The sequence below is a fragment of the Jaculus jaculus genome, chromosome 1, assembly GCF_020740685.1.
Source record: "Jaculus jaculus isolate mJacJac1 chromosome 1, mJacJac1.mat.Y.cur, whole genome shotgun sequence".
Taxonomy (NCBI): Eukaryota; Metazoa; Chordata; class Mammalia; order Rodentia; family Dipodidae; genus Jaculus; species Jaculus jaculus.
The window spans coordinates 181375911-181403703 of NC_059102.1; the positions used below are offsets into that span (position 1 = coordinate 181375911).

Consider the following 27793-nt stretch of genomic DNA (forward strand, 5'->3'; position numbering starts at 1 on the left):
CAGTGGTCAAGGACGCTGGCTTGACGCCATGTAGGGAGGCAGTGAAGGCTGGCCAGAGGGATGCAGGGGGACTGCAAGAAACCAGCTTCCAGGGACATGATGGGGAGTCCTTGGACAGCACAGGGCCCCCGGGTAATCATATCTCAGGCCCATCTGTCAGGGTAGGCAAGGAGTTGGGGACTTGGGAGAGAAGGCAGATTCTCAAAGAGGCAGCTTAAAGCTTTGCAGTGCTAACATAACACTTCAGCAAGCTGCCCTTAGGCTGCTTGTCACTGCTCCACCACAAAAGAACTGGGAGGGTAGCCTGGAAACTGGCTACAGAGTGGGGGGACAGTCAGCATAGTTAGTGGCCCCCTTCCAGACCTAAAGGCAGAAGCAAACTCGGGATAAGAACTGCAGCTAGCTAGCTGTCTCGAACACAGAACAGCCCTTAATGGGGGCTCAGTTGCCCCACAGGGATGGAACAGGGTTACTGACTTCCTACTTGAATGAGAAGGTGGGTCACAGTTCTCATGCCCCAGGGTCCCGCCATCAGTGGCAGAACCCAGTTTTCATGCCCACCTCAACGGAAACCCTGACAACAGAGACTGGAGGCTGTCAGCCCGTGTTTGGGAGGACTTCTTGGCTCCCAGGCGGAAGCCAGGTTGCACCTGACAGCGAGCTTTCCACCTCGAGCAGAAAAAACAGCTAGGTGGCATGGGGACAGCCTACTCACGAACAGCAGCAGACACTTGTTCTCTCGGACAGCCCCGCAACAGCCCAGGAAGCCGAGCAGAAACAGCAGGCCACCCATGGCCAGGAGGATGTAGACGCCTGTCATCAGCAGTGGGTTGGCAGCCACGATCTCCCGGAAGCCGGTGGGATCCACCAGGACCCAGATACCAATGCCCAGCAAGGCGGCCCCTCCAAGCTGCTCCCGGGCGGGCGTGGCAGAAAGGGAGACAGACAAACAGGGAGGTCAGGTTCTCCTTCCACCCCCTCCCCTGAGGCCCTGGGACTGAGGTGCTGAGGCCCATGGAGTGCAGCCCAAGTTCCCACTGTGCGCTGATCACTTAAGAGTTGCTTGATCTGGCTCCTTGGCTTTTAGTTCAACATACAACTTTCTCAATCTCATTTCATTTCTCCTGGGCAGGGACCGTACTGGAAATGGGGCCTGTTGCGTGTAGAAGGGAAGTTTGACACTTGGATCTGGGGTGTGATATTCCCTGAAGAGATGGGAGGCCCCGTGGCCTCAGAGATCTGACTGAGTCATAGCAGGCAGGCTAGGGGACACTGTTGGCTCCGATTGGCTCTGCCAGCCTGTGAGCTGTGGGCAGAACTGGAAAGCCATCTGTAGATGCAGCGGGTAGGGTGGGTGAGGGAGGGGAGGCCAGGCAAGGGCTGCTGCCGCTGCTGTCCTGTAACTTTTATTTCAGTCTCCCTACAAATTCTCCAGCAAAGCCCACCCCTCCTATCGCCGTGGGCAGCTTTAAGGTTCGGGACTTGGTAAGGGCTGATGAGAGGCCCCAGGCACAGGTGAGGCATAGGCTGGAGGGGTGGGCTCGCCTCGGATCCCATTTAGAATGTGTACCGCTTGCTCTGAAATCTAGAGGACCCGGCTCCAGGATGACAGAGCCAGGACCACAGGACCAGGAGGTTGGGTCGGAGTGGGGGGTGTCCCATGAGGACGCTGAAATGTGTGAGAAACAAGATGGGCAGAAGCTCAGCCAGGAAGCCACCACTCGGGCAGCAAGGGGGCTGCTTTTTCATGGTGGTCCTGACCGGGCCACTGGAGGTTTCTCCACCGGGCCTTGTTTGCCTGAGCTGGAGGGCTGAGGCTGGGCAGGGAAGCCCGCAGGAGCACAGGGAGATAAGAAGACAGGAATGGGACTGTGCCGCCAGGACAGGCCTGACTGACAGAGCCTTGCTTTGGTGGGTCACTCAGATGAGACAGAGACACAGAAGCCTAGGGACATGAAGAGAGCTTTCATGGTGCAGAGCTGATGGGGAAGGCCATCTCCCCCAGAGGGCATACCGATGTGGGTTCCAGGGATGACCCTGGCAGCGCTGAAGGCTACCGGTTGCTCTGGGCGGGGGGGGGGGGGCTCCCTCCCACTGCCCTTGGTTCACTGGGTCCTTTCCTTCTGCCCTACTCCCCACAGGGACAGTCCTGAGCATTGGCCCCAGGGGTGCTGGCAGTGGGGCAGGCACCTACCAGGCACAGCATGGGCCTCTGGCCCTGGCCCTCGTTCCCAGCCCGGGGACTCAGCCTCACGTGACCATTGTCAAAAGGCCAGCAGAGAACACTTACGAATATGAAGAAGTTGAAGACAAACATCAGGTATTTCATACAGCTCAGACAGTCGCCCTCCATGGTGCTCCCTAGAAAACACAAGAGCACCTCAGCCGTTCTCCTCGGCACCCATCCAGACGGGGCCGGGCCCCTCCAGCTGGGGCGCTGTGCCCGACCCACCCAGTAGACAGGCAACAATTCTTCTTGCAGGCCTGCAGGTAGGAGGGGCGATGCGTGCGTGGCCTTTGAGTCTTGCTCTCTCCAGCTTTAAAATGGAGATGAAAAGCAACACTTTCCTTTCCGTGGACTTTTGAAGCTTAGCTAGAATAATTCCATGGCATGTGTGGCAGGGCGGCTGCCACTGGGCGATGGCTCACGGGCATAGCTTCCTTTGTTCCTTTTATACCCTTGTGAGCCATCCATTCAGTACATCAGAACACCGAGGTGCTAAGCCGGGGGACCTGCCAAAGCCCCGGAGTCTGGATCAGAGCCTGGCCTGACAGACTTCCCTCAGCCTCCCTGCACATCCGCCCCAGGCTGTCCAGGCCAGCAGCACGAGGAGGTCACAGGCTCCTTCTTGTGGGGCCCTAACACCCTCAGTGCTTCCTTCCAGAACCCTGGCACTCATCTGCCAGGCCCCGTGTTACCATGAGGCCGTATTTGTCACAGAACAGCCAGGCTTGGAGCACTATGCAAATGCAATAGCGGAAGGCAAGCGGGAAGAACCTCTGATCACCTTGAAAGTGAGTCTGGGAGAAAATATGTTGTGAGGAGCGCTGGGCAGGCCAAGCACAAGGGGCAGGAAGGCCAGGTGCCCACCCGTGGGCTGAGTCCCAGCGCCACCAGGAAGAGCTCACAGGCAAATCCTGAACCGCGTGCAGCTGCGCTTCCTTCTCTGTAAGTAGGATAAAAATAATGCCTGAGCACGTAGCTTTTGCACATGGTGGGCGATAATCTTAACAGCTCAAGATGGCTGCACATCGTGAGTTCTTCCTTCATGCCAGGAAACACACACAACCTCATTTTACCCTCACAGAACTCCAGCTAACGGTAACTGTTCTATTCTCCAGGTGAGGGAAACTGAGGCTTCAGCTGAGGGCCATGGAGACGTCCCAGAGGGTAGGCCGTGAGGCCCAATGGTTCTGTAGTCATCAAAAAGATATGGAAGCTGGGGGTGGAGCTCAGTGATCGACACTTGCCTAGCGTTTTGTGAGGCTGCAGGTTTCTCCCCCAGCACCACACAAACACAAACACAACATTTCAAAGCCCACAATGGCACCCCGACTCCACTGAGCCCACATGCACTTGGGGAGCATTGGTGTGGGGGTGGTGGGTCCAGGCTGACCTTACTACCCTCTCCCCCAGGCACTAGCTGAATCATAGTATCTGCCTCAGCCTTTACTCTCAGTGCAAAGCCAACCAGGAAAAAGCATGCTGGGCAGAGGGGTAGAAGGCAGGACCCATTCAGTGTCCCTCCTGCCAGGCCAGGCTCACCAGGCACCTACTTGCAAACACTCTGAAGGGCAAGGGCTTGGTCCGGGAAGAATGGTCAGCTGGTGGTTCTTCACCCGAGTTACCAAGTCCACCAAACTCCTGAAGTTATTTTCAGTATTTTCCATAACAGCTTAGAAACCAGCCCCTGGCCTCGGGGCACTAGGATTTCTTAGGCTGGAAAGCAGTGAAACCACCCGCCCCTGGGGAGGGGACCCTGTCTCTCAACTTGCTCTCAAGTTCTGACCCCTAGTTTGTGACTTGGCAAGGAAAAAAAAAAAAGAAACAAAAACCAGTCATGTTCTCCATGAATGGTTTGGTAAAGGCTTTTGTCATGAGATAGAGTCTTTTCAGTCCTGGCCTGGAGGGGATAAAAGGTGGAATTATCAACCTAGACCAACTCAGCTCCTGCAGGGATGGGCAACAGAGAACAGGCCGGAGCAGCCTCCTGTTTCACATGGGCACAGCTCGGAGAGCCTGGACCTACAGCCTAGGTAGCACTGATGTGGTCAGCACCCTTGTTCCAGAAATGAAAAGATGGCATAAGAAAGGAGTCTTGACCAGGCCACAAAGCCAGTGGGCAATGGGTCAGCACCCTGCTGACACAGTCCGTCCTGTGGGTTGGGTTTATTCAGAAGCACGTGGCGACCACACTTCCCTCCAACGTGGCTGCTTGCTGTCACTGACATCCTCCCAGGGTCGGCAGCAGGCACAGTGGCCTCAGGTTGTGCACCTCAGTGAAGGAGTGAGTGAATAAGCGGGCCGTGGGAGAAGAGCAAACACAACAGAGGAGGCAGCAACTCTCAGAGACAAGTCCTCGAGAAAGAGAGAGAGAGGGAGGGAGGGAGGGAGAGAGAGCGAGCGGTCAGAAGGGACAGAGGACAGAGGAGCGGGAAAGGACATACAGCCAGCAGAGAATCAGAGGCAGGGACGACAGCATCAGGGGATAGAGGGCTGAGCTGGGCAGCTCTCTGGGCTTCAGCAGGATGGGGGCCTCTGGGGCAGGGGACTCTTGTGCGTCTCTTATCAGCCAAGCTTGTCCTGGAGGAGAAAGTAGTTACTACCAGGAAGTCAGTCATCTTGATAAGGCCACAGGCCTCCAGATGTGCACAGCAGAGTAAAAACTGTCTAGCTGACCCTTGGTCTAATGATGGGGGCCCACAACCCCCAGATAGCAGTCCCTGGTGCCCTGGGTTTCCAGGAGACCTGAGACTTCCGTTATGGCCATCAGGTATAATAATGTCCTGACAGGGCGGCATCTGGCCGCCGGGCAGAGAGAAGGGAGCAGTTTGATGTGGGGAAGGCTTCCTTGGCTTTAGATTTGCCACAAGGTTCCTTTGGAGAGCCAGCTCCAAGCAGCAGGAAGGAGGCCAGATTTAGGAAGTCGATGGACTTACTTGGAATGCCCTGTCTAAGCACACCTATGGGGAACTCCATGGGTCAGTCCTGCTCACACACTGCATTCGAGAACAGACCCGGGTCAAAGGTGAGGAGGGAGCTGGGGTTAGGGTACCCTCCCATGGGGAGGGGAAATTTCCAGGTCACAAGACTCCTGTTCAGATGCTCTTTCCAGGTCTACCTGGAGTCACTGAGGTACAGTGACAGATTCCTCTCCTTCCTACCTGTCCCCGCTTCTCTCTTTTTTTAAAAAATTTTTTTTTTGGTTTTTTTTTTTATTTATTTATTTGAGAGCAACAGACAGAGAAGGAGACAGAGAGAGAGAGAGAGAGACAGACAGACAATGGGCACGCCAGGGCTACCAGCCACTGCAAACGAACTCCAGACGCGTGCGCCCCCTTGTGCATCTGGCTAACATGGGACCTGGGGAACCGAGCCTCGAACCGGGGTCCTTAGGCTTCACAGGCAAGCGCTTAACCGCTAAGCCATCTCTCCAGCCCTGTCCCCGCTTCTCTCTACACATCTATCTACACCCACTTCCACTCTCTAGCCATCTACCTGTCTATGCCCCTGTGTGTTCATCTAACCCTCCCTCCCTCCTTCTCTGCCTCCCTCCCTCCCTCCCTCCCCCACACTTCCTCTCATTCTATCGGGCCTGTACTGTAATGATTCCCAGAAATTGGCCCTGGGGTGATTACACTGCCTCCTTCTGGTTAGGACTCACCTAGAAGGGGGACCCTAAGAAGAGCAGAGGGGAGGGTCTCCCAGCCTGGTAAGCCCAAGAGCTTTGGATGGGACTTTCATCTGGGAACAGCTTACCAGGCAAGACAAAGCCACCTGACTTGTCACAGTGCTGAGGTTGTTCCCAGAGATGTGGTTCCAGGGATGACCTGAGCCCTGCTGTCTACCCTTACCCTTCTCCCCAGCCCTGGTCCAGCATGGCCAGGCCCTGGCTATCATCTCAGGCCACTGTCCCACGTGTGCCATGGCTCATCTGCCTCTGTACATTGCCACTGAGATAAGAGACATAGGTGACCCAGGAAGCCATCCTAGTGACCACGAGGAGCTGCTGAGCCAGCTATGAGAGTGGCCAGCATTTACCTGTCTCTTCTTCACCAGACAGCTTCCACCCCATGGTGCCCTGTCGGCTGGCATACAATGAGCTCCCCTGTTTATCCTCCACTCCTTTCTGTTTCTGTCCTCCCCCACCCCAATCCTATGTCTTGGCTCCCATCTGTCCTAGAAGAGGACAGCATGTGTGATCCTTGCTCTGCCCACCCCATCACCACTGCCTTCAGCCCAGCTGCCTGGTACAGCACCTGCCCCAGCCAGCTCCCTTGAGACCCTGGCAAAGTCACCACCCTCCCCATTATGCTACGCTCTCCCCCGAGGGCTGTGAGGGTCAGGCTTGAAGCGGGAAGACACTGAGGGCCTGGAAGTGCGTGCCGCTGCGCTGCTGACACCTGCCTCATCACGCATGGGAAGACAGCAGGTTCCCGGTCCGTCACCTACCGCTCATCAGTGGAGGGTGTGGGGACAACCCTGGACGCAGGCTTGGTCAGCTTGGGACAAATGGCTTTGTCCTAACTCGACCCACATTCAGATTAACTGTTCCGATAGAACCTAATAATCACTATGGGAATGAGTGTTTAGCAAGTACCGGGCTCTGATCTGCCTTCTTCTACGCCCTCTTATTTAATCCTTATCTACGAGGAGGTGGGTCCCCATTTGAGAAAACTGAGCTCAGGGAAGTTAACTAAGTGGCCCGAGTTTGTGCACCTGCTTAGTAAGACATGGTACAAAAGTGGAGACAGCATCCGAAAGAGGAAGTGTCATGCCTCATTCTCCAAGGTCCCCAATGTTCCCAACCCAGTGATGTTCTGCTCTGAGCCAGGCAGCCAAGCCCAGAGCCTCAGAAAACTGTTAGAATCCTCTTCCAAGCCAGCTAGAAGCTTCTAGAGGATAACCCAGCTCACAATCCCATGACAGATGGGGGCCCTGAGGCCCAGAGAGGGCAGGGATGGGGGCTGAGGCCACGCAGTGCCATGGGGCCCTCCTCAGCAGGCTCCCGTCTGGACCAGACAGCTTTATTAATCTCGCCCCTCCCACCGTCCCAGATGGCTGCTCAACCCATCTGTGGGGAGGGAAGCTGGGAGGGGTGCACTGATTAAGAAGAACAGCTCAGTTCATAAATCACCCCTTTCACCCTCAGTGCCCTCAGCCCCGGGGAATGCTTCTGGAGGGGAGGGGAGGGAAGTGGAGGGGAGGGGAGAGGAGAGGAGGCAGGTGCAGATGGAGAAGCCCTATCTGAGGACGCACAGGCCGCCTCAGAAGTTTCTTCCACGCACCCAGGCCAGAAAAAGGCTCTATGGTCTGGGGCAGAACTGCCATGGGGTCTTCGTGCAACCTGGCTTGCCAACTATGTGGGCTCAGCTCCAACTAGCTGGGGGTCCATCTTTTGCCTTTTGGCCTCCAGGGAGGCAGCTCCCCTCACTGGTCACATGGAGACAGGTCTGCTTCACCCCATCCCCCACGGTCACTGCAAAGGGAGAAAATGCTGATTTGATCAAAAGGACTTAAACATTCAGTCCCTTCTTCCTGCTCTTTCTGTATCCTCTGTCACCAACCCTGGAGCTTGGTCAAAGGCCAGGAGACACCAGGACTCACTCAAGCCTCATGAGGACCAAAAACCCGAAGACTCAGAAGTGTTAACAGCCACATCTACTGAGGAATGAAGTAAGCCTGCCCAGTGCTCTCAGAGGGGCCTGAGTCAGGGAGGCTTATGGGGCACAGGAAAGGGACCAACATTTATTGAGGTCAAAGATGTACTATGGGCGTTTGCTTGCACAGAGCTCACATGGCCCAGGAAGCTCAGCGAAGTACATGATATTACCACTCTTCCCGAGCAGGAATGATGCTCGAAGGCCAGGAGTTAGGAAGGTCCCAGAACTGGCAACAATGCTCAGCGGGGCTCCTAAGCCCATACCTTCTCTTCACTGAGGGGCTTGGGGGAACAGCATCCGTCTGGCCACGCGGGGTGGGGCTGGAGGAGGACTTATTTGTTCACTGGCTGTGCCGCTGGGCCTCATACCAAGGCAGACGGGCTGGGCTTGTAAACAGGCAATTGGCCTGGAAACCTGGCAAGTGTGCCGATGGCACCGGGACATGGACTCAGCTGAAGGGGGGCAGAAACCTAATTAGGCTCCAGAGGGGCGGTGCCTGGGGGGGAGGGCTGCCATCCATGCAATTGGATCCTGAGTGACAGCCCGCCCTTCCCCTAAGCCATGTACCTCGGATGTCAAGGGCCACAAGGTTTCCGTGGCATCTGGGAGGCCCCACTTCTGGTCTGTGAGTGGAACTGAGCTGTGGGCTCTGGGCTTACTGCCAGCTGTCTGTCCCACTCAGAATGGCTAAGGGGGGGGGTGGTACTTCCACCAGACAGTCTCCAAAGAAGAAAGCAACTTGGTGGGGGCTATCTCCAACTCCTCGTTCTACACGGGGTGTGCTGAGGCAAACAGAGGGATGGAGTCTTGACCAGAGCCACACAGCATGGCCTATTCCCCTTCCCCTCACTCAGCACCCTCTTGAGAACGCACCTCACCCTGCACTGGCTTCTGAAAGCAGCGACACAAGTGACCTTCCTGGGCTCTCGCCCAGTGAGGTGGCACTTGGGTTTCAGAAGAGGACACAGACTCACTGGCTCAGAGTCATGCTACAGATTGAAAGCAGTGGTGACAACATGTCTGTGCCCCGTCCGTCCTCCACAGGTATCACTCCGGGGAAGTTCCAGTTTACTGTGGCTCCCATGGTCACAAGGATTATGCTGGGGCCCAGACCCCTCTCAGCTCTGGGGTGGTGTGCTTGCAATGGCCTCTGGGAACAGGACTCAGTACTTTTCTGCAGACACAGGTCCTCAGTTGTGGTCAGTATGCTGAAGGCCAGGCAGCCGTCAAGGGACATTGAGGTTGGTGGCAGTACAGTGGAGGTGTAGCTAACAGTAAGATTTGGCCTTAGGACACTGGAGTCCAAGTGTAACACAGGGTCTGTTACCCGCAGGGGCTGAAGGGAATAAGGAATCCAGTCCAAGGGCTGGAAGAGAAGGCAGGGATGAGTGCACGCCTCCTCCCACATCTGCCCTCCTTGCCCAGCTAAGCCTTCTGGGCAAAGGTCCTCAGAGGTGGTGGGCATCCTGTCTCAGGCCACTTAGCCACGCTGCAAGAGCCACTGACTGGCCTGATTTCAAAGTCTAGAACATCCCCTGCAGCAGGGCCTCTCACCCTTTCCCTTCCCTCTGGCCATCTAAGGCCTCTGGACCCCCCTTTGAAATCACACAGTACCGAAACAAAACACATAGTACTAAAAACAAAACTGAAATATAGCTATCACAATGTCTAAAAAAAAACCAAGTTTGTTATGAGAGGAATTCAGACCCTTCTCTGCCAATGTGAAACCCAAGACCTCAATGGACTTAACCACTGCCATGGCATAAAGATTCTGTAACAATCCTTGGTCAATACAAAGTGGCTACAGGGCTCGGGGGTTAAGACATTCTTGCCTGTGAAGCCATAGGGCCCAGGTTCAATTCCTCAGGACCCAGGTAAGCCAGATGTACAAGGCGGCACTCATCATAGTGTCACTTTGTCCCCTTTCGCAACCCCTGGCAGTGGGAAATGGTCTATGAGAGCTGGGACGGAATAGGTCAAACCTTCAAACCAACTAAGCGGCCTCCACAGGCCTGGCAGATGGAGGAAGGCCTCAGAAAGGCAGCGATACCTGAACATCTCAGCCAGGAAGCTGGTCAGCCCTCTCCCCTGCTCGATTCATGGAAGAAGGTGGCATCTTTCCTTCCCAGGCACTCCAGGGGTTACTCAGTCAAGTTCTGAGATTCAAGGAGAGACAAGCCCTGAGAGGTATCTGTAGGGGAGGGGCAGAGCCCCAGGCACGCTGAAACTCATGCTCCCCACATTGAGAGGGTGCTCATGTCAGCAACCCCCTCCCCCAACCTGCCACATCCCATAGACCCTTCTTATTATTTACAGCCAGAAAACCCAGCTGACATTGTCCAGCATGGGTACTGGGTTCACATCAAGATCTAAGTTGGCCAAACAGGGCAGTGACTGGATCCGCTGGCCCTAGGACCAGCCAACCGTGACTCATGTCTGAAGTAGGCGTTTTCATTCTCCTGACTGAAACTTGGCTCTGGGCAGAGCGGGGACAGGGTGAAGGTGGAGGTGGTGACTGGCACTTGTACAGGGGAAGACAGTTGCTCTGAGAACCGCTCACACGTCCCTCTCAGCCACCCACCTCAGCCCTGGTTGACTTCAAGGGGCAGCGTCGATTTGATGACAGAGGGTCCCTTGCTCTGGGAGCCACATCCTCTGGGCACATGCCTGGGGCCATGTGTGGGAGAAGCAGGCTGCACTGAGGGTTCTGGGAGCCTTGGCCCAAGCTAGGTCTCAGGGCTGCTTTGGAATTAGCATTCTGGAGCCTTGCTGGAAAGCTACTCATAGGGCACTCCGTTTTGCAGACAGGAGACTGGTGGCGAGAGAGGAGGGTCTGGGGGAAGGCTTGTGCACAGCAGATGGCATGGGTCCCCAGCCCAAGGACTGGCTGCCCCACTTGGGCGGGCTTGAAACCCAAGCCCAGCAGAGCGAGGCCCTGGCTGTGGATGGGCTGGAAGGCTCTGGCTATGCCAGGAGCCTGGAGAGGCAGCAGTGACAGGGGAGCATGCCGCATGAACTCTCACGAACCAAGGCTTGCTGGGCCCTTCCCGGCAGGCCACAAAGCCTTTCACATCTAAGGCTGTTCTTCCCACTCCCTCTGAGTCCTCTGAGGTGACTCAGAGATTCACAAAGTAGGACAACCTCACCTCTCCAACATCACGGGAACCTGGGTGAATTATCTCTGAGTTCCCTAGCGGCAACTGAGGCTCAGAGAAAAAAACAAGGCACAAACATGGTGGCCAAGCCAGAGAGGGAAAGAATGAGGCTTCCAGCTGAGGGCAAGTGCTGTGGCAGCGCACTTGCCGGGGGAAGCGGGGATGGAGACAGTTCGCCCAGCGTGCATGAGTGCTGGGTTCGAGTCCAACCTCTCCAAACTGGTTTTGTCTCTGCCCCGCTCTCCGCCCCGTCAGTCTCCTGTCTCTTTCGTGGCAGCTGTTCCTCACCACCCCCACCTGCTCTCTCCTCCCACTTTTCATCTCCCGGAGCCAGGAGCTGGAAAGAGACCCTTTGTAAGGTTTAGTGATCCATCCCAAAATAGGCAGGGCTGTTGCTGGGGCAACCTGGCCCACCACACAGCCCAGACTGAAATGTTGAATGGGTTCATGGGTGTTAAGGGGGCCTGGGAACTAGGAGAGCAGGGGTACAGGCCTGAGTGGGGATGGGGGGCTTTCTGCCAGAGAAGCCCCCCCTCACAGAGCAGGGTGGGAAGGCTCCTTTTCTGTACTGAATGTCTGACAGGCTCAAGTAGGGGTGGCATGGGGAAGGCAGGTAATAGGGTGAGACACAAAATACCACAGCTGAGGGTATGTGGTGGGCATTTCCCTAAACATGCAGTGCAGCTGGCACCGTGCTAAGAACTCACGCCACCTCCTTGGGGAAAATAGGCTTGCTGGCATTCCCAGCTGAGAGCTGAGAAGATAATCAGAGAGCTGAAGTGACAGGCCCAAGGCCACGCCGCTGTCAGGGCAGCAGACTGGAAGCCAGAGCAGCATGACCCCAAAGCCAGTGTTCTTTTCTACAGTGCTCCCGTGTCAGGAGTCAGGGCTAGACACACAGTGATGGCCAGTGACCAATGGCTGGCTGGCAGGAGACCTGTTCTCAGACCTTACAGTTCCTAGTTCACTGACCTACAGGCCCCACAAGAAGTAGCCATTCCCTTTTCCAACTGGGGAGACTGAGGCCCCAGTGAGGAGGAGGAACCAAGGTTCATAGGTGAGGGGAATCTAGGTTCAGGGCTCAGCAGACAGACAGACATACACACACACACACAGACAAATATACCCACATGTATAGGAAGCAGTAGCACCACACCAGCAATGTGGATGTGCGCGCGCACACACACACACACGGACAGAGAGAGAGAGAAACTTACCACTGCTGGTCACTTTCCTGCCTGAATGATCTAAGTACAAAGTAATAAAAAAGACTTCCCGGGCTGGAGAGATGGCTTAGCGGTTAAGCACTTGCCTGTGAAGCCTAAGGACCCCGGTTCGAGGCTCGGTTCCCCAGGTCCCACGTTAGCCAGATGCACAAGGGGCCGCACGCGTCAGGAGTTCGTTTGCAGAGGCTGGAAGCCCTGGAGCGCCCGTTCTCTCTCTCTCCCTCTATCTGTCTTTCTCTCTGTGTCTGTCACTCTCAAATAAATAAATAAATAATAATAAAAAAAAGAACATTAAAAAAAAAAAAAAGACTTCCCAAGTCCTCTGACCAATCCCTGTACTAACACCAAATTTCTAAACAGCCAAACACATCTCACAGTTCTTCAAGGAAGCTGAGCATGGCCAGCGTTTTGGAGGCTGACGTAGGACTGCTGTGATTTCAAGGCCAGCCTGTGCTATAGAGCACGTGCCAGGTCAGCCTTGTCCAGAGTGGGACCCTGTCTCACAGGGGGAAGAAAATCTTGAGGAAGACACATGGCAAGCCTCCTCCTCATACCTGCCACCTTCGTAAGGAGGGCCACTCATTCTGGCAGCTAGCCCGATATTCTCTCCTGCTTTGTATCACTCACAGCACAACCCTTTGCACCAACATTTTGCTTTACAGCTCCCAAAGTCCTTTATATACTGCTCTGGCCTGAACCTTCCAAGCCTCCAGTGAGGCACAGGGATGACTGTGTCATGGAGACTGAGGTCCAGAGGGTTAGGGAACCAACCTGAAACTCACCCAGCTGCTGCATCAGTGCTGCTGTGCTCTGCCCCTTTGATTTTGCTTTGGATCTCACAGTTCCCTCAACCCTTCCTGGGGCTGTCACTATCCTATCAATTTCACTGTCTTTCCTGTCCTAAGCTGCTGCCTCTCCTTCTTATTCATGTACGGTCTTGCTCTAGGCCAGGCTAACCTGGAATTCACTATGTAGTCTCAGGGTGGTCTCGAACTCATGGCGATCCTCCTACCTCTCTCCCAAGTGCTGGAATTAAAGGCATGTGCCACCACGCCCGGCTGTCATGAACTTCTGGGACCTGGCTCACATCTCTAGTCTTCATGGTAGCGTGCTAGCTGAGGCAGCAGGTATCTTCCTGCCCCAGACACAGCAATTCTGAGCTCCCTGTCCTCTTCGTCTCGTCAGCCCCATAACTGCCAGGGCCAGGAACTGCCACCATGGCAGCAGATGAAGCCTAGTCCTGTGGGGCACACCACCCCACTTCCACCCCCTAGGTAGTAAGTCCAAGAGACCCAGGGCTTTCCTAAGACAATTGATTCTGCTCACCTAACCCAAACTAGAAAAAGATATAACCTTCCCAGAAGAGGTCCAACTAGCATGCCTAGAAAAGCATGCCTAGAAAGGAGATGAATGAGCCTGGAGATTTCACCTAGAAAGCCTACTAGCTGTTCCCTGCAGGCATAAAGACAGAAGTGTGTTGGGGCGGGGAAGGGTGGGCACGGAAAAAGACAGACATGTAGGGACTCAGACACACTGCCTCCAGGAAGCTGGTCACCATTCCCACGACCCAGCAGGGACTCCCAGGCTCAGAAGGGTGCTGGCCCTCTCTGAGACGCTGACCTCGCTCTAGCCAAGATTTCACTTATATAGGTTAAGAAGCTCTTGTTCAACGTGCTTGGACTGGACATACTCCAAATGTCTACGTTATTCAGATTTTAGAATATTTGTATAGATTTTTTAAGGGCTGAGCAATCCAACCCCCAAATTCAAAAATCTAGATTTTGAGCATTGTATGGGTGCTCAGCAAGCTCTGGATCTCAGATTTTCAGATGAGGAGCTGAGCTTCTGTTGATGCCATGGTTCGTTCTTGTCTCTAAGTCTTGGGATCTTTCGGGGAAGCCACCTCATCTTACTCAAGGGCTGGTCCCAGCAGCCACAAGGAGCTAAGGGTAGAGATGGCCACTTGAAGGGGACAAGAGAGGACTTGCCACAGGTTTACACGGAAGTGGTGACACCCTTCCCACAAAGGGCCACACGACTCAGCACACCCTGTGGGCTCTGCAGTTGTGCTGTATGGGCCACAGGCCTCCCAGCCCTGGGAGCGCGGAGCTGAGAGCGGGGAGAGAGCCTGGCTCCGAGTCAGCTCAGCACCACAGACAAAGACCAGGCAGAGGCTGGCTCAGGAATGCACAGGGACTTGGCCTGGGCCGTCAGGTTAGATGTGAGTGTATTTCCTCTGGGGAGGCAGTTTGGGGGTGACAGGACCCCGGAAGTAAAAAAGGCAAGGAACGTAATGTCCTTGCAGTGTGGAGTTCCTTCCCTATATCTGTTTGTCCTTGAACTCACGCCGAGTCCCTCCCTATTTGCCCCCTTCCACCCTTCCTAGAAGATTTAGATTCCTGAGACATCTCCCAGAAACCTGCTGGCTGATCAATTCAGCCCCCATCCAGAACCTAAAAAGGGCTCCAATCTGGCTTTCTAGGCAGGCTTCTGCATTTTCTGGAACCCCCTCTTGCCATGGCTCAGGCAAGAGCTCTGCCTGCCTGCCTTCCTTCTTTTCTTCCTTGCTTCCTACTTTCCTTCCTTCCTTCCTTCCTTCCTTCCTTCCTTCCTTCCTTCCTTCCTGCCTGCCTGCCTGCCTGCCTTCCTTCCTTCCCTCCCTCCCTCCCCCCCACCCGCCCTCTCCTCAGCCATACAATCGAACTCCAGACACCTGCACCACCTAGCAGGCATGTACAACCTTGTACTTGCCTCACCTTTGTGCATCTGTCTTATGTGGGATCTGGAGAGAGATTCAACATGGGTCCTTAGGCTTCACAGGCAAGTACCTTAACTGCTAAGCCATCTCTCCAACCCTTCCTTCTCTTAAGCTCTGGGCTTCCCCATTCTTTGGGATCCCCATGTCTTCCTTCCTTCTCTTAAGGTCTGTCTATAATCTAATGAAACCTGTAAACTGTACCCTCTGGTCTGTGGATTTCAATTCTTTGAATCATAAAGACAAAATCCAAAGGTCATTGACTCAGTGGAAGTTTTGTGTGACCGCTGAGTTTCGCAGCATCCTAGCTCCTGGATTACAGCCCAACCAAGAGGTAAGAAAGGCTTTGGCACTCTCCAAGATATCTGAAAATTCCCATATCATGCTGATGCATTGGCAATGAACCCCAATGCCTGTGTCGCTGGTATGACCAAGGAGAAATGCACTTGGGCTGTGTCGGCCCTGCAGTGTCATGGCCCCTCTCTGAACCTGGCAGCCTCGGTTGGGATAAAGACATGCGTACACTCTAGGCTGTCATGCAAGTGCAGTGAGGCCCTCGTGGGGAATGGGCAGTGTGCCTGGGGACAGCACACTGAGCAAGTGGTGGTCACCATAATGCAGCAGGTAGGAGCCTCAGCTGCCCCTCCTGGGAGCTGGGGTTGCTCAGTGGGTAGTGTCAAGCTTGGGACTGAAATGCACAGAGAGGCCAGTTCCAATGGTAGGATGGTCTCTGACCACGTGACCTGGCCTGACCCTGGGGCCCTGCTGGAGCCCAGCAAAAGTTCCTCTGGGAGCTGGGCTAAGTCGTAAACAGTGCAGGAGGCTCACCAGCAAGGGCAGCAGTGCTGAGATCTACCTGGGCTCTTCCTGAGGCCAGAAGAGTTGAGAAAGGACCCCTTCTCTATATTCCTGGGAGGGAGGCTAAAACAACAGTGCTAATGAGGCGGTGACAAGAGACAACATTTATCTGAGTACCAGTGACAGCTATCACACGGTGTATCTATAAACTCACTAAATTTCTGTGACAACCTATGAAGTAGGTATAATTATGTTGTGTATACTGCAGATCAGAGAGGTAAAGTGATGTGCTTGGGGGGTCACAGTGACTATGTCACCACTGGAACCTAGGCCATCTGGCTCTAGCATCTGGGCTTAAAGGGCATTCAAGATCCCAAATCCAGGGGGAAAAGCACAGAGCTGTCCAGTGTCAAGGACCTCACTTCCACAGCATGACAGGGGACGCAGGGTCTGGCCCTTGCTTTTTTTTTTTTTCTTCGAGGGAGGATCTCACTCTAGCCCAGGGTTAACCTGGAACTCACTATGTGGTCTCAGGGTGGCCTCGAACTCACGATGACCCTCCTACCGCTGCCTCCTAAGTGCTGGGATTAAAGGTGTGCACCATCATGCTCAGCTGGTCCTTGCTTTTGCCACTGGCCAGCCTTGGGTGCTAAGCAGGCTACTTGTCCTGTCTGCCCTCCCTAAGAGGCCCCATGCAGGGCAGCCAAGGGCACTAGGCACCTGGTGGGATCTTATCCCCCATTTGCCACCTTGTGCATGACCTTGCGCTTTCTGAGCACAGGACATCCATAACATTACAGTTCCTGGCATGGCTCAGGGCATCACGTGACCAGGAGCAGAGAAGACCTTTGGAAGCACAGTCAGCACTACTCTCCAGGAAGCAGAACTCTGCCCATCTCTGGGCCACTGCAGAAATGTCTAGGTGCCACCGGCCAGTCTCCAGGTGGGACCCCTTAGTTTTGTCCTGTGGACATGATGATATTGGATACGTAGTGGACCTCGTCTCTAAAATGTAGGGCTGATTGTGGAAAACAGTGTGGAGGTTCCTAAAACAGCTAAAGATTGATCTACCATATGACCCAGCTATAGCGCTCCTAGGCATATATCCAAAGGACTCATCTCATTTCCTTAGAAGTACATGCTCAACCATGTTTATTGCTGCTCAATTTATAATAGCTGGGAAATGGAACCAGCCTAGATGTCCCTCAACAGATGAGTGGATAATGAAGATGTGGCACATTTATACAATGGAGTTCTACTCAGCGGTAAAGAAAAATGAAGTTATGAAATTTGCAGAAAAATGGATGGACCTGGAAAGGATTATACTAAGTGAGGTAACCCAGGCCCAGAAAGCCAAGCGCCACATGTTCTCTCTCATATGTGGATCCTAGCTACAGATGACTGGGCTTCTGCATGAGAATGAAAATACTTAGTAGCAGAGGCCAGTAAGGTCAAAAGGACACATAAAGGGTAGAGAAAGGAAGGGAGGAGGATAGTTAATAGGTTGATATTGTATATATGTAATTACAATGATTGTAATGGGGAGGTAATATGATGGAGAATGGAATTTTAAATGCGAAAGTGTGGGGGTGGGGAGGGAGGGAATTACCATGGGATATATTTTATAATCATGGAAAATGTTAATAAAAATTTAAAAAAAAATGTAGGGCTGGAGAGGTGGCTTAGTGGCTAAGGTGTTTGCCTGCAGAGCCAAAGAAAGAGCCAGGTTCCATTCCCCAGGACCCACGTTAGCCAGATGCACAAGGGGGTGCACTCGTCTGGAGTTTGTTTGCAGTGGCTAGAGGCCCTGGTGTGCCCATTCTCTCTCTCTTTCTGCCTCTTTCTCTCACTCAGATAAATAAATAAATAAAATGAATATATATATATATTATATATATATTATATATTAATATATTATATATATTCATTTTATTTATTTATTTATTTGAGAGTGACAGACACAGAGAGAAAGACAGATAGAGGGAGAGAGAGAATGGGTGCGTCAGGGCTTCCAGCCTCTGCAAACGAACTCCAAATGCGTGCGCCCCCTTGTGCATCTGGCAAACGTGGGACCTGGGGAACCGAGCCTCGAACTGGGGTCCTTAAGCTTCACAGGCAAGCGTTTAACCGCTAAGCCATCTCTCCAGCCCCCAATTAAATATATTTTAAAAATGTAAATCCAACCCAACCTCTGGCCTTCAGTGGCACACAGAAATACAGTAGGCCAGATAATATCAAGGATGCATGGCTCCCACTACGAACATTCAGTCACATGGTGCCACGTGGCACATATCTAAGCCGGATAGGGCAGGCACTCATACTTACACACGTACGTGTCAGCAAGGGTGCAGGTCCCCGGGAGTGTGACTCCTGTAAGGTCTGTTCAGGGAGGATGGAGGGCTCTGGGAGGGGCCAGGCTCCAGTCAGACGAACTGGGACCTTTTGCGCTGTTCCCGAGGACGTAAAGACAGAGGGCACTGCCCTTGGGCCCATGGACCTGGGTTCAAATTTAGACGTCAATCTCTGTGGGTTGGCCAACCTTCTTCCTCTTGGCCTTGGGTCCTGGTTTGTAGGCTCTGCCTTACCCTCCTTCTGATTCTCATCTCTTAAGTCATTCTTCTCAACGAGCAAACATATGTGCGTGCACAGGCATGCGCGTGCACACACACTCTCACACACACATGCACACACGATCACACACTGACCACTTCCTGGCAAGGTAGAGGACCTGCCAACTCAGCTGGATCCTGTCTCAGGGCAGCTTCAAGTGGGGCCTGGCCATCAGTCCCTTACCCCTGCCCTGGAGCGGTGACTCCCAGCGGGAGGCAGCCTCCTTTCATTTAGACACTCTGCGTGTGGGAGCAAAAGCTCCGCTGGGGGAAGGGATGCCCCAGAGCCTCCTCCTGGGAAGAGGAAGGATATGGCAAGTGTTTCATTTCCCCTGGCTGCCCAGTAATTAGGAAACAGGATGGCCCTGCAAGTCCTAAGGACATGCAGGGTTCCTAGGGTGGATGAGGTGTGTCTGCAGGCAATGGGGTGCTATAGTTGCACATGCTGGTTGGTGTGCTCCTGTCTTTGAGTGTGTGGCCTCGGGCAAGTCTCCTGCTATCTGAGTCTCATAAGGTGACTCCAGAGCCAACAGAGGACCCAAGTGCTTACGAGCCCGAGAAGCAGGGAACACGGTGGCTAAAAGGAGCTTTGGGAAGATGATTTTGAATTTGCCTTACTTAGCAGGCCATGATGTGGATGGCCAAGGTCCCGAGAGACCCATGGAAGAAAGGGATCTGCTGAAGACATCCTGTCAGGCTTTCCAGGGTGAGAGTCTGATGAGAGACAAACTTGAATTCTTGAACTTGAACCTGGATCCCATCACTGGCCTGCCGACAACTGGACAAGAGGCCCAGCTGGTCTCAACTTCACCCCCACTCTCCACCTAGGAGCCCAGGCTGCCAGTCCCTCCCTTGCCACTGAGGACGAAAGAAGTGTGCCAACTTGGAGCAGTCACGGCATGCCATGCAGCAAAGCTATTGCCTGGCTCACAGACGAGGACAGCAGGGGACAGAGGGCGGCCGGCTGGGTGCTATGTTATAGAGGAAGCAGTACGAGGCAGACACTGGAGGGCTGGTAGAATGCTATGTCACTAAAGCCACTTTGTCCTTCTCTTTTTGATTCCCAGGCAACACTCCAAGGTCCCTGTCCTCTACGCTGGGTCTCCTCACAGAAGCACCAAGAGCTTGCTCCCTGCTTCCCAGGATGCTCTGTCCCTACCAGGAGGCCACAGCGGACCAGCTGCTCCAGAGGGACCCACCTTCAGGAGCAGTGACCAGAAAGCTCAGAGGGGGCTGGGCTCGGAGATGCCAGGGCATGGAAGCACGCCTGGTTGGGACCCAATGCCACTGGCTTGGCCACTCATGCTAGCTGTTCTCTGGCCAAACTCCTCCTGAAGGCCTTCCCTCAGCCCTTCCCCAATTGTTCTCAGTCCCCCAGTTGTTCTCAGTCCCCCTATGCATGACACTGTCCTCATCAAAGACGGCAGGGACTGGGCTGGAGAGATGGCTTAGAAGTTAAGGTGCTTGCCTGAGAAGCCTATGGACCCATGTTCAACTTTCCAGTTCCCACATAAGCCAGACACACAAGGTGATGCATGTCCAGTATTGCACATACAAACAAGGTGGTGCACGTGTCTGGAGTTTGGCTGCAGTGGCTGGAGGCCCTGGTGTGCCAATTCTCTCTCTCATTAAAAAAAAAAATTAAAAAGAGGGCAGGGGGCTGGAGAGCTGGCTTAGTGGTTAACGCACTTGCCTGAGAAACCAAAGGATCCAGGTTCAACTCTCCAGGACCCAGGTAAGCCAGATGCACAAGGGGATGCATGCATCTGGAGTTCATTTGCAGTAGCTGGATGCTCTGGTGTGCCCATTCTCTCTCTTCTCTTTTCCTCTCCCTCTTTCTGCCTCTTTCTCTCTCAAATAAATAAATGAAAATAAAATATTAAAAGGCAAAGAGGGCAGGGACCCACACTGCCTCCCACTGTCTGGAATAGTGTCTGCTATAGTGAGGGCCCAGTGGATGCTGGGAAAAGAGGAAAGAAATAAGGATGGAAAAGGGATAGAGAAAGGGATGGAGGGTGGAGGCCAGGAAAGAAATCTCTACGTGGGACTTATTCTCAAAAATTTTGTCTGGTCCTGGCTAACTTGTCCTGGAACACATAGGCTCTACTACAAAATTCGTGGAGTCTATTAGCCAGAAGGAATCCCAGGTTCAGATGTGATACGTTCCTGTGAGTTCTAGCACTTGAGAGAATGAGGCAGGGGCACTTTGAGTTACGGGCCAGCCTGGGCTCTATAGAGAGCTTCCCTATTGCAAAGACAAAAAAAAAAAAAAATTCAGGCAGAAATGGCATGATGCCGGGGGTGGAGCCCCGCAAAGCGGGTGCGCAAGGGGCGCTACCATTTCCCTACTGCTCAGGGCGGAGTGGAGGCTTGTCCAGTGTCACACAGCACGGAAGTGACTGAGCTATGATCTTGTGACAATGACTCCTAAGTTCAGTGCCCACGGAAAGATAAAAAGCACCCCCTCCCCATCTGAGGGCCCAGCCCAGAGATGAGAGTGGAAGTGTTAGTGTGAGGGCAAACACCACTGGCTGGAAAGTTCTCTTTGTTGTTGTTTTGTTATTTAAATCCTTTTTTCTTTCTTTCTTTCTTTCTTTTTTTTTGTTTTGGTTTTTCGAGGGAGGGTCTCACTCTAGCCCAGGCTGACCTGGAAGGGCGATCCTCCTACCTCTGCCTCCCAAGTGCTGGGATTAAAGGCGTGCGCCACCACGCCCGGCTGGTTTTCAATCTTCTTATTGACAATTTTCATATATGTGCATAATGTATTTTGGTCATAATTCCCTCCTGTTTTATGCTACATAGTCTGCAAATGCTTTTATATTTTATTTCAGAGTCCATTCGCAGTTGCCATGGGTCTGGTGCCACCTTCCAAATCTTGAAGGTGCCTGGGTACTATGGGATGCCCCTTGTGTCCTGGGAGGAGACCCGGAGGCCCTGTTAACAAAATACCACCTATATATAATCCCCTCAGCAGCCAGTGCAAAAGTCACCCCTCCCCGCCCCCAAGACAGCCACACACCCAGAGGGCAGGGAGTCCTCTGAGGATCAGCTGGAGACGGGGCCTCCTCTCCCAGGTGTGGGAAGAGGACGCATCAGCTCTGCTGTCACTCTAGTTGGGACCCAGCTCTCTGGGCTGGTTAAAAAACACAGCTCTTTATAATCATGGAAAATGTTAATAAAAATTAAAAAAAAAAAACACAGCTCCATTTGCGGGAGCGGGGGAGTGGGCGGCTGGCAGGGACTTCAACAAGAGCCTGATGATACAGGGTCCAGTTGGCAGTGTAGCTGGAAGATTGCTTGGGAGTTCATGTCTGCTTCACAAAGCTACCTTTAATATAGGATGGGAGTCTGTTGTATTGCTGCGGGTGTGTGTGTGTGTGTGTGTGTGTGTGTGTGTGTGTGCACGTGGGTACAAGGGCACATGCCCACCCAGGAGATGTGGTGGCCAGTGGGCATGGGCTGTGCTTCTATTTCCAGGTCAGGAAGCAGGGCAGCAGGAAGGATTGTGAGAGCAGCACCAAGCCAGGAGACGTTCAAGGTGTAAGCAGCGGTCCACACTCAGGAATGTGTCTATCCTCCTAAGCCCAGGGTAGCAGTCCTATTAGGAGGGCTGGAAATTCCAGTCACTTGCTAATGGTGGAGGACAGACCACTCTAGGACAGATGGCTCCTTTAGCCAGCTGACAGACCCAGGGCCGTCCTGAAGTAGCCAGGCAAGCTCTTCCACTAGGGTTCATTCATACCTTCGAGGCCCTTGCTCAGAGGGGCTGAGAACCCCCTAGGCCCTGCAGCCAGCTCCTTGAGGACCAGTGTCGCCAGTGCCCAGGATTTCCACAGGCCTCGTGCCAGGAATCCTGTCTGTCCACTCGGAGCCCGAGTCTAACAATACTCCCACAGGACAGCTCTTTGGCCTCTGTTGTCTACCAGAATCTGGAGGTATTCCATGTGAAGGCCCTAGAAGGCATTTTCTCAACTTATTAAAACCATGCCCAATTCTACTTGACTCTTAGTGTGTGATTTTTAAATAATTTATTTATTTGAGAGAGAGAAGAAGATAGAGATTGGTGCACCAGGGCATTAGCTACTGCAAACGAACTCCAGACACATGTGCCACCTTGCACATCTGGCTCATGTGGGTCCTGGGGAATTGAACCTGGATCATTAGGCTTCGCAGGCAAGTACCTTAACTGCTCAGCCATCTGTCTAGCCCTTAGTAGTTTTTATTTTATTCTTTCTAGTGTAGATTTCTATTCTTTTAAACAAGCTTTCTTTTTTTAATTTTAAAAATTTTTTTTTATTTAGTTGAGAAAGGGAGAGGCAGAGAGAGAGAGAGAGAGAGAGAGAGAGAGAGAGAGAATGGGTGTGCCAGGGCTTCCAGCCACTGCAAACATATTCTAGATGCATGAGCCACCTCGTACATCTAGCTTAAGTGGGTCCTGGGGAATTGAACCGAGGGTCCTTTGGCTTTGTACGCAAGTACCTTAACCGCTAAGCCATCTTTCCAGCCCCCCCCCCATTTTTTTAAGGGCAGGAATGGTGGCTCATGCCTTTACTGTATTTTTATTTATTTGAGAGAAAGAGAAGGAGAGAGGGGAAGAGGCACAGAGAAAGAGAGAGTGGGTCCACCAGGGCCTCCAGCCACTGCAAATGAACTCCAGACATATGTGCCCCTTTGTGCATCTGGCTTACGTGGATCCTGGGGAATCAAACCAGGGTCCTTAGGCTTCACAGACAAACGCCATAACCAGTAAGCCATTTCTCCAGCCCCAAGTTTTCATATCGTGTAATCAGATCACTGTAAAATGCCATTTGCCCGCACATACTGAGGCTGCCCGGTCTTTGGAATTGGGGCTTGGGTCTGGAATACCTGCCTCCCCCTTGTTTACCGGGAGAACTCTTGCTCACTCTGCAAAGCCCATGGTGATGTTTCCTAAGTAATGGAGCCTTTCCGGAACTAACCAGTTCAGGCAGAGGTCCTTTGCACTTTGTTTTAGTGTCCATACTATAGAGACAATACGATGAGGCCATGCTGGGCAGGTGCCAGGGGCTTCCCTGGGCCACACAGCAAGGTCAAGGATGGCTGGAGGGAAGCATGGGGCCTGCCCTCCCTCTAGGGAGCTCTGGGCTGAGTGTGAGCAGCCAGGCACGGCCCCTCCCTAGCAGCAGAACCAAGGCCCAACCTCCCAGGACCATGGGCTCGTACACCTCAGCTTGGCCCCTAATGGCTGTGCCTCTGGCATGTTCTTCCATACCCTGAGCCTTATCTTCCTTTCCCAGCAGTGTCCTGCTGTGTAGCATCATTTCAAATCGCTGGGTCCCACCATGCAGCAGATGGCCACTGGGATAATGTGCACAAGCCATGCCACTTCCTCATGTCCACACCTGGAGGCTCATGTTATCTTCCCCACTTCACACCAGGAGAGGGGAGGCCTGAGGACAAGAGCTAACACTGTCTGAGCCAGTCTGTAGGGAATATTCAGCCCAAGTCCCATGTAGCTCTGTGATGTCACCAGGCCTGGGGTGCGGAGGAGTCAGTCAGGATTCAGGCACACGTCGCCAGGCTGTGCACAGGGCTCTAGAGCAACACCATCCCCAAGCTGCAGGCGCAGGCTGGGGTGGCACAAAGGTTTCATCCAGCTAGCCTGGTATAGAGGGACCGGGATGTCGTTCTGAGGGCTCACTCTGATGTTCCCAGGGCCAGTTGTGCCAAGTGGGGCTTAGTCCCAGGCTCTTCCCAGGGGCTCCAGGATTAGCAGCTTGTATGCAGGCAATGGGCATATCCTGCTCCTTCAAGTCACACACTCCGCAAGTCAGGGCAGCTTCTCCTCAAGAGAAGGTGGTGGCTAGTTGTCAGCCTTGGAGCCCAGGGTCCCGGGTTCCCCAAGACTGGAATGAGCGCTTGTAGGTCCCTTTGTGTGGACAGCTCTTGGTGCCACTTTCTACACCAGCCGAGGCCGGTCCACTGTGTGTTTCTGTACCTTATTTCTGCAGCCATACCAATAGACACACAAACCCCGGGACCGCCAAGCCATCTTGGAGGTTGCCCCCTTGATGCTGCCGAAGGGTGCGCTGGGACCACCCGAGATCGCTGAGCCACTGGACTGAGCCATGATCACACGGGCTCTTTAGATGCTAGATAAAGTCCCAAGCAACCATAAGATCCCCCAAACCCACATGGGACACCCAGGCCACCACACTCTGGGTTGCCTGGCGTCTTGAGGGTGTAGAGAGCCCTCATTGTCAGGCAGCGGCTAACCAGCCTCAAGGAGTCCCCGCCTCCCATCTTGCTTCCAACCAAAGCTGAAATGCTTCTTTCTCCAGGAAGCCCTCCCAGGCTTCCTCTGGGCCCTGCCAGATGCTACTGACATGAGTATCACAAGCTGCATGTCAGTCTCTTGGTCTGACCCCTGACAGCACCCTGCACGTGGTCTTCCCATTCACCGGTCACAGGACTGTCTTCTTAGCCAGACTGCCCAGCTGGCCCAGATGCCTCTGGGTATATATGAACTGGCTAATTAACTGAGTGCTATTAACTTCCTGGGCAGGTGATGGCTGTGTGACCTTGGGCAAGTCACTTCACCTCTCTGTGCCTCAGTTCTTTTATCCGCACAATGAGGATATCAAAAGCATGCCTCTCACAAGGCAGGCATGAGGGCTGAGTAAGTGATATTAAGCATCAAGACAGAGCCTGGTACATAGTGAGCCTATGTAAATATCTGCAATCATTAAATGATATATGTATTTATTAGGTTGTCACAGAGTCCAGTCTCCTAGCCTTGGTGGAAAAAGCTTTGCTACCCACTATGCTGAGTGCTAAAAACTCCTGTAGTTGTGTTTATTAACACAGCATATACCCGGGGCCAGGCCTGCTCCCAGTAGTAACTCACCCCCTCCCCCCAAATTGTCCTTATGAGAACAGGCAGGGTCAGTCTGTCTCTATTTGTCTGGGAGTCCTGTCCCGTGAGTAGCTTTATATCACTACCCTGAACATATCCCCACATCCAGGGGCCTGTGCATCCCAGAGAAGGGTGGCCTGACCTGACAGCATCTGTGAGCTATATTTGTAAGCATGGACTTGGAACCCATTGTGCCTCAGCCCTCAGGCCACCTGTGGTGCTCCAAGGGTCAAAGACTTCAGTGGGAAGGGTGGCTACCTCCTGGGTGCCCCACCCTGGCTGTGAGAAAGTCACATCTGCTCTACAAAGGAATGGATTCCTGGGTGAAGGGCTACGCTCCACATTCCTGAAGGTGTCCAAGCACTGCTGCCGGACCTTCATTTACTGGTGACATTTGGAGGACACTGGACAGTGAAGAACTGAAAGTTTGTGTCTGTGAACACGCATTCATATACTGGGATCCTACCTCCCATCATGCAGACATTCGGAGGTGAGAGATGATGAGGGCGTGAGGAAGGAACCTGTGACAGCTTGAAAGTGTGTCCCCCATAGACTCAGGTGTTTTATTAAAGCTTGTCTCCAGTTACCTGGCTAGAGGAGATGTCACTGGGGGGCAGATCCTGGGGTCCATCCCCAAGGTGTGTTGGAGGTTGTGGTAGTTTGAATGGATGGCCCTCAGTATATCCAAGATTTTCTTAAAGTTTGTAATTTAGATCTGTGGGCCACCTGGCTGGAGCAGGTGTCACTGGACAGATGCTAGGGCCCAGCCCTAAAGGTGTGGTGGCGGGCTTGGAATTCCAGCCTAAAGACAGGCAAAGTGCAGGAGTTCTGCCTGGAGTTCCTGAGGTGTGCTTACGTGGCTTGGTGGTGTGGTTTTTAGGTTTTGGTTTGTGGCTTTTCTCTCTCTGCTTGGTCCTGGGAAAGCAGGCCAGCTTCTTCTGCTGTTATGGAACTTCCCCTGGATCTGGAAGCGTCCCCAAATATCCCTTCCTCCATAACTGTGCCTGGTGTGGAGGTTTATCTCAGCCGCCTGAAGATGACTGCCACACAGGTAGATCTGAATTCCAGCCAACAGGTATGCAGAGAGCTCTGAACTCCGGCAGGGACCCTGCTGCCGCCTCTGTGCATGCTGGCTGGTGAGGGCTTTTCTCTGCTCGCATGGACAGAGGCTCCGAATGAGGTCAGAGCACTCAGAAGCTACAGGCTGGCTTCCTCTATCCACCCCATGAGGATACAGCCAAAATGCCATCTTCATGAACCAAGAGAGGCGTCAGCAGTCTGCCCTCGGGGGCACCCTGCTCTTGGGCCTCCAGCCTCCGCCTGAGAAGCGAATGTGTGGGGCTCACTGTCCAGTCTATGGTGGGTTTTGTTGTGGTGGTTTACTTGTTGTGTGTGAGTGCTTCTCCATGGGTGCTGGGCTCTCCATCCACGTCCTCATACTTGTACGGCAAGCGCTTTGCCAACACAGCATTCTTTCTAGCCCCCAGGATTTAACTCTTCATGTAAAAACAAACAGGCGGGCTGGAGAGATGGCTTAGCGGTTAAGCGCTTGCCTGTGAAGCCTAAGGACCCCGGTTCGAGGCTCGGTTCCCCAGGTCCCACGTTAGCCAGATGCACAAGGGGGCGCACGCGTCTGGAGTTCGTTTGCAGAGGCTGGAAGCCCTGGCGCGCCCATTCTCTCTCTCTCCCTCTATCTGTCTTTCTCTCTGTGTCTGTCACTCTCAAATAAATAAATAAAAAATTAAAAAAAAAAAACAAACAGGCACATCCATCTCATTAGCATGCAAACTTGCCTTTACCTTTCATAAGTCATAAGCTTATATGGCTCTCTCAGCTGGAAGCGAGCTACCCATTGCCAGAGGTAGGTAAGCAGAGACCCAACAGCCACCCCTTGAAGAATCAAAACAGATGACCTTAGGACCCTTCCCAAGCCAGTTACGCCACCCAAGATCACCTCCCTTTTCCTGTGAGTTAAGCATGTTGTGGGTCAAGATGGAGCAGGGAGGAGGTGTTGAGGCGTCCTGAGGGAGGGGACTACTTGGCACTACCCAGCGCAGCCCTGACTGGGGGGCTTCCGTGGTCAGCTCCCTTCTGCAGATGTTATGGTCTGGATGTGAAATGCCCCCTGCAGACTCATGTGTTTGAACTCTTGGCGCCCTAGACGGGGGCACCATTTGGGGAGGTTACGAGGAGGGGCTTGAAGGTTCTAGGCTGGCCTTGCTTTGCCTGGGGCTCGCCACTTCCTGACTTGCCGAGATGTTACAAGACAAGCCACAGACAGCTCCAGACGCCATGCCTTCCACACCATGGTGGACCACCGCCCCTCAAGCCGTGAGCTAAAACAAGCCCTTCCTCCTTTGCCCGCCACTGTCAGGTGTTCTGTTAAAGCAACAAGTAACAGAACACGCTGAGCTGCGCAGGCTGGACCCCCCTGACCCCACTTGGAATTCAGGCTGGCTCTTAAATTTATG

At 53.4% G+C, this 27793-nt stretch overlaps 1 protein-coding gene across 2 annotated transcripts in view; it reads right to left on the bottom strand.

Moving 5' to 3' along the window:
• Tspan18 (tetraspanin 18) overlaps positions 1 to 27793 on the bottom strand; it is a 179940-nt gene that overhangs the window by 17924 nt on the left and 134223 nt on the right. Inside the window, exons 1-3 of one of the 2 annotated variants that reach the window (XM_004657180.2) lie at positions 18144 to 18164; positions 2291 to 2361; positions 716 to 910 (exon numbers count right to left, since the gene is read on the bottom strand). In XM_004657180.2, the coding sequence (XP_004657237.1) occupies positions 716 to 910; positions 2291 to 2353 (258 nt within the window). In that variant the 5' untranslated portion in view covers positions 2354 to 2361; positions 18144 to 18164. Of the gene's footprint in view, positions 1 to 715; positions 911 to 2290; positions 2362 to 18143; positions 18165 to 27793 lie in introns of those variants that run through there. The other variant, XM_045146130.1, reaches the window with a different exon arrangement.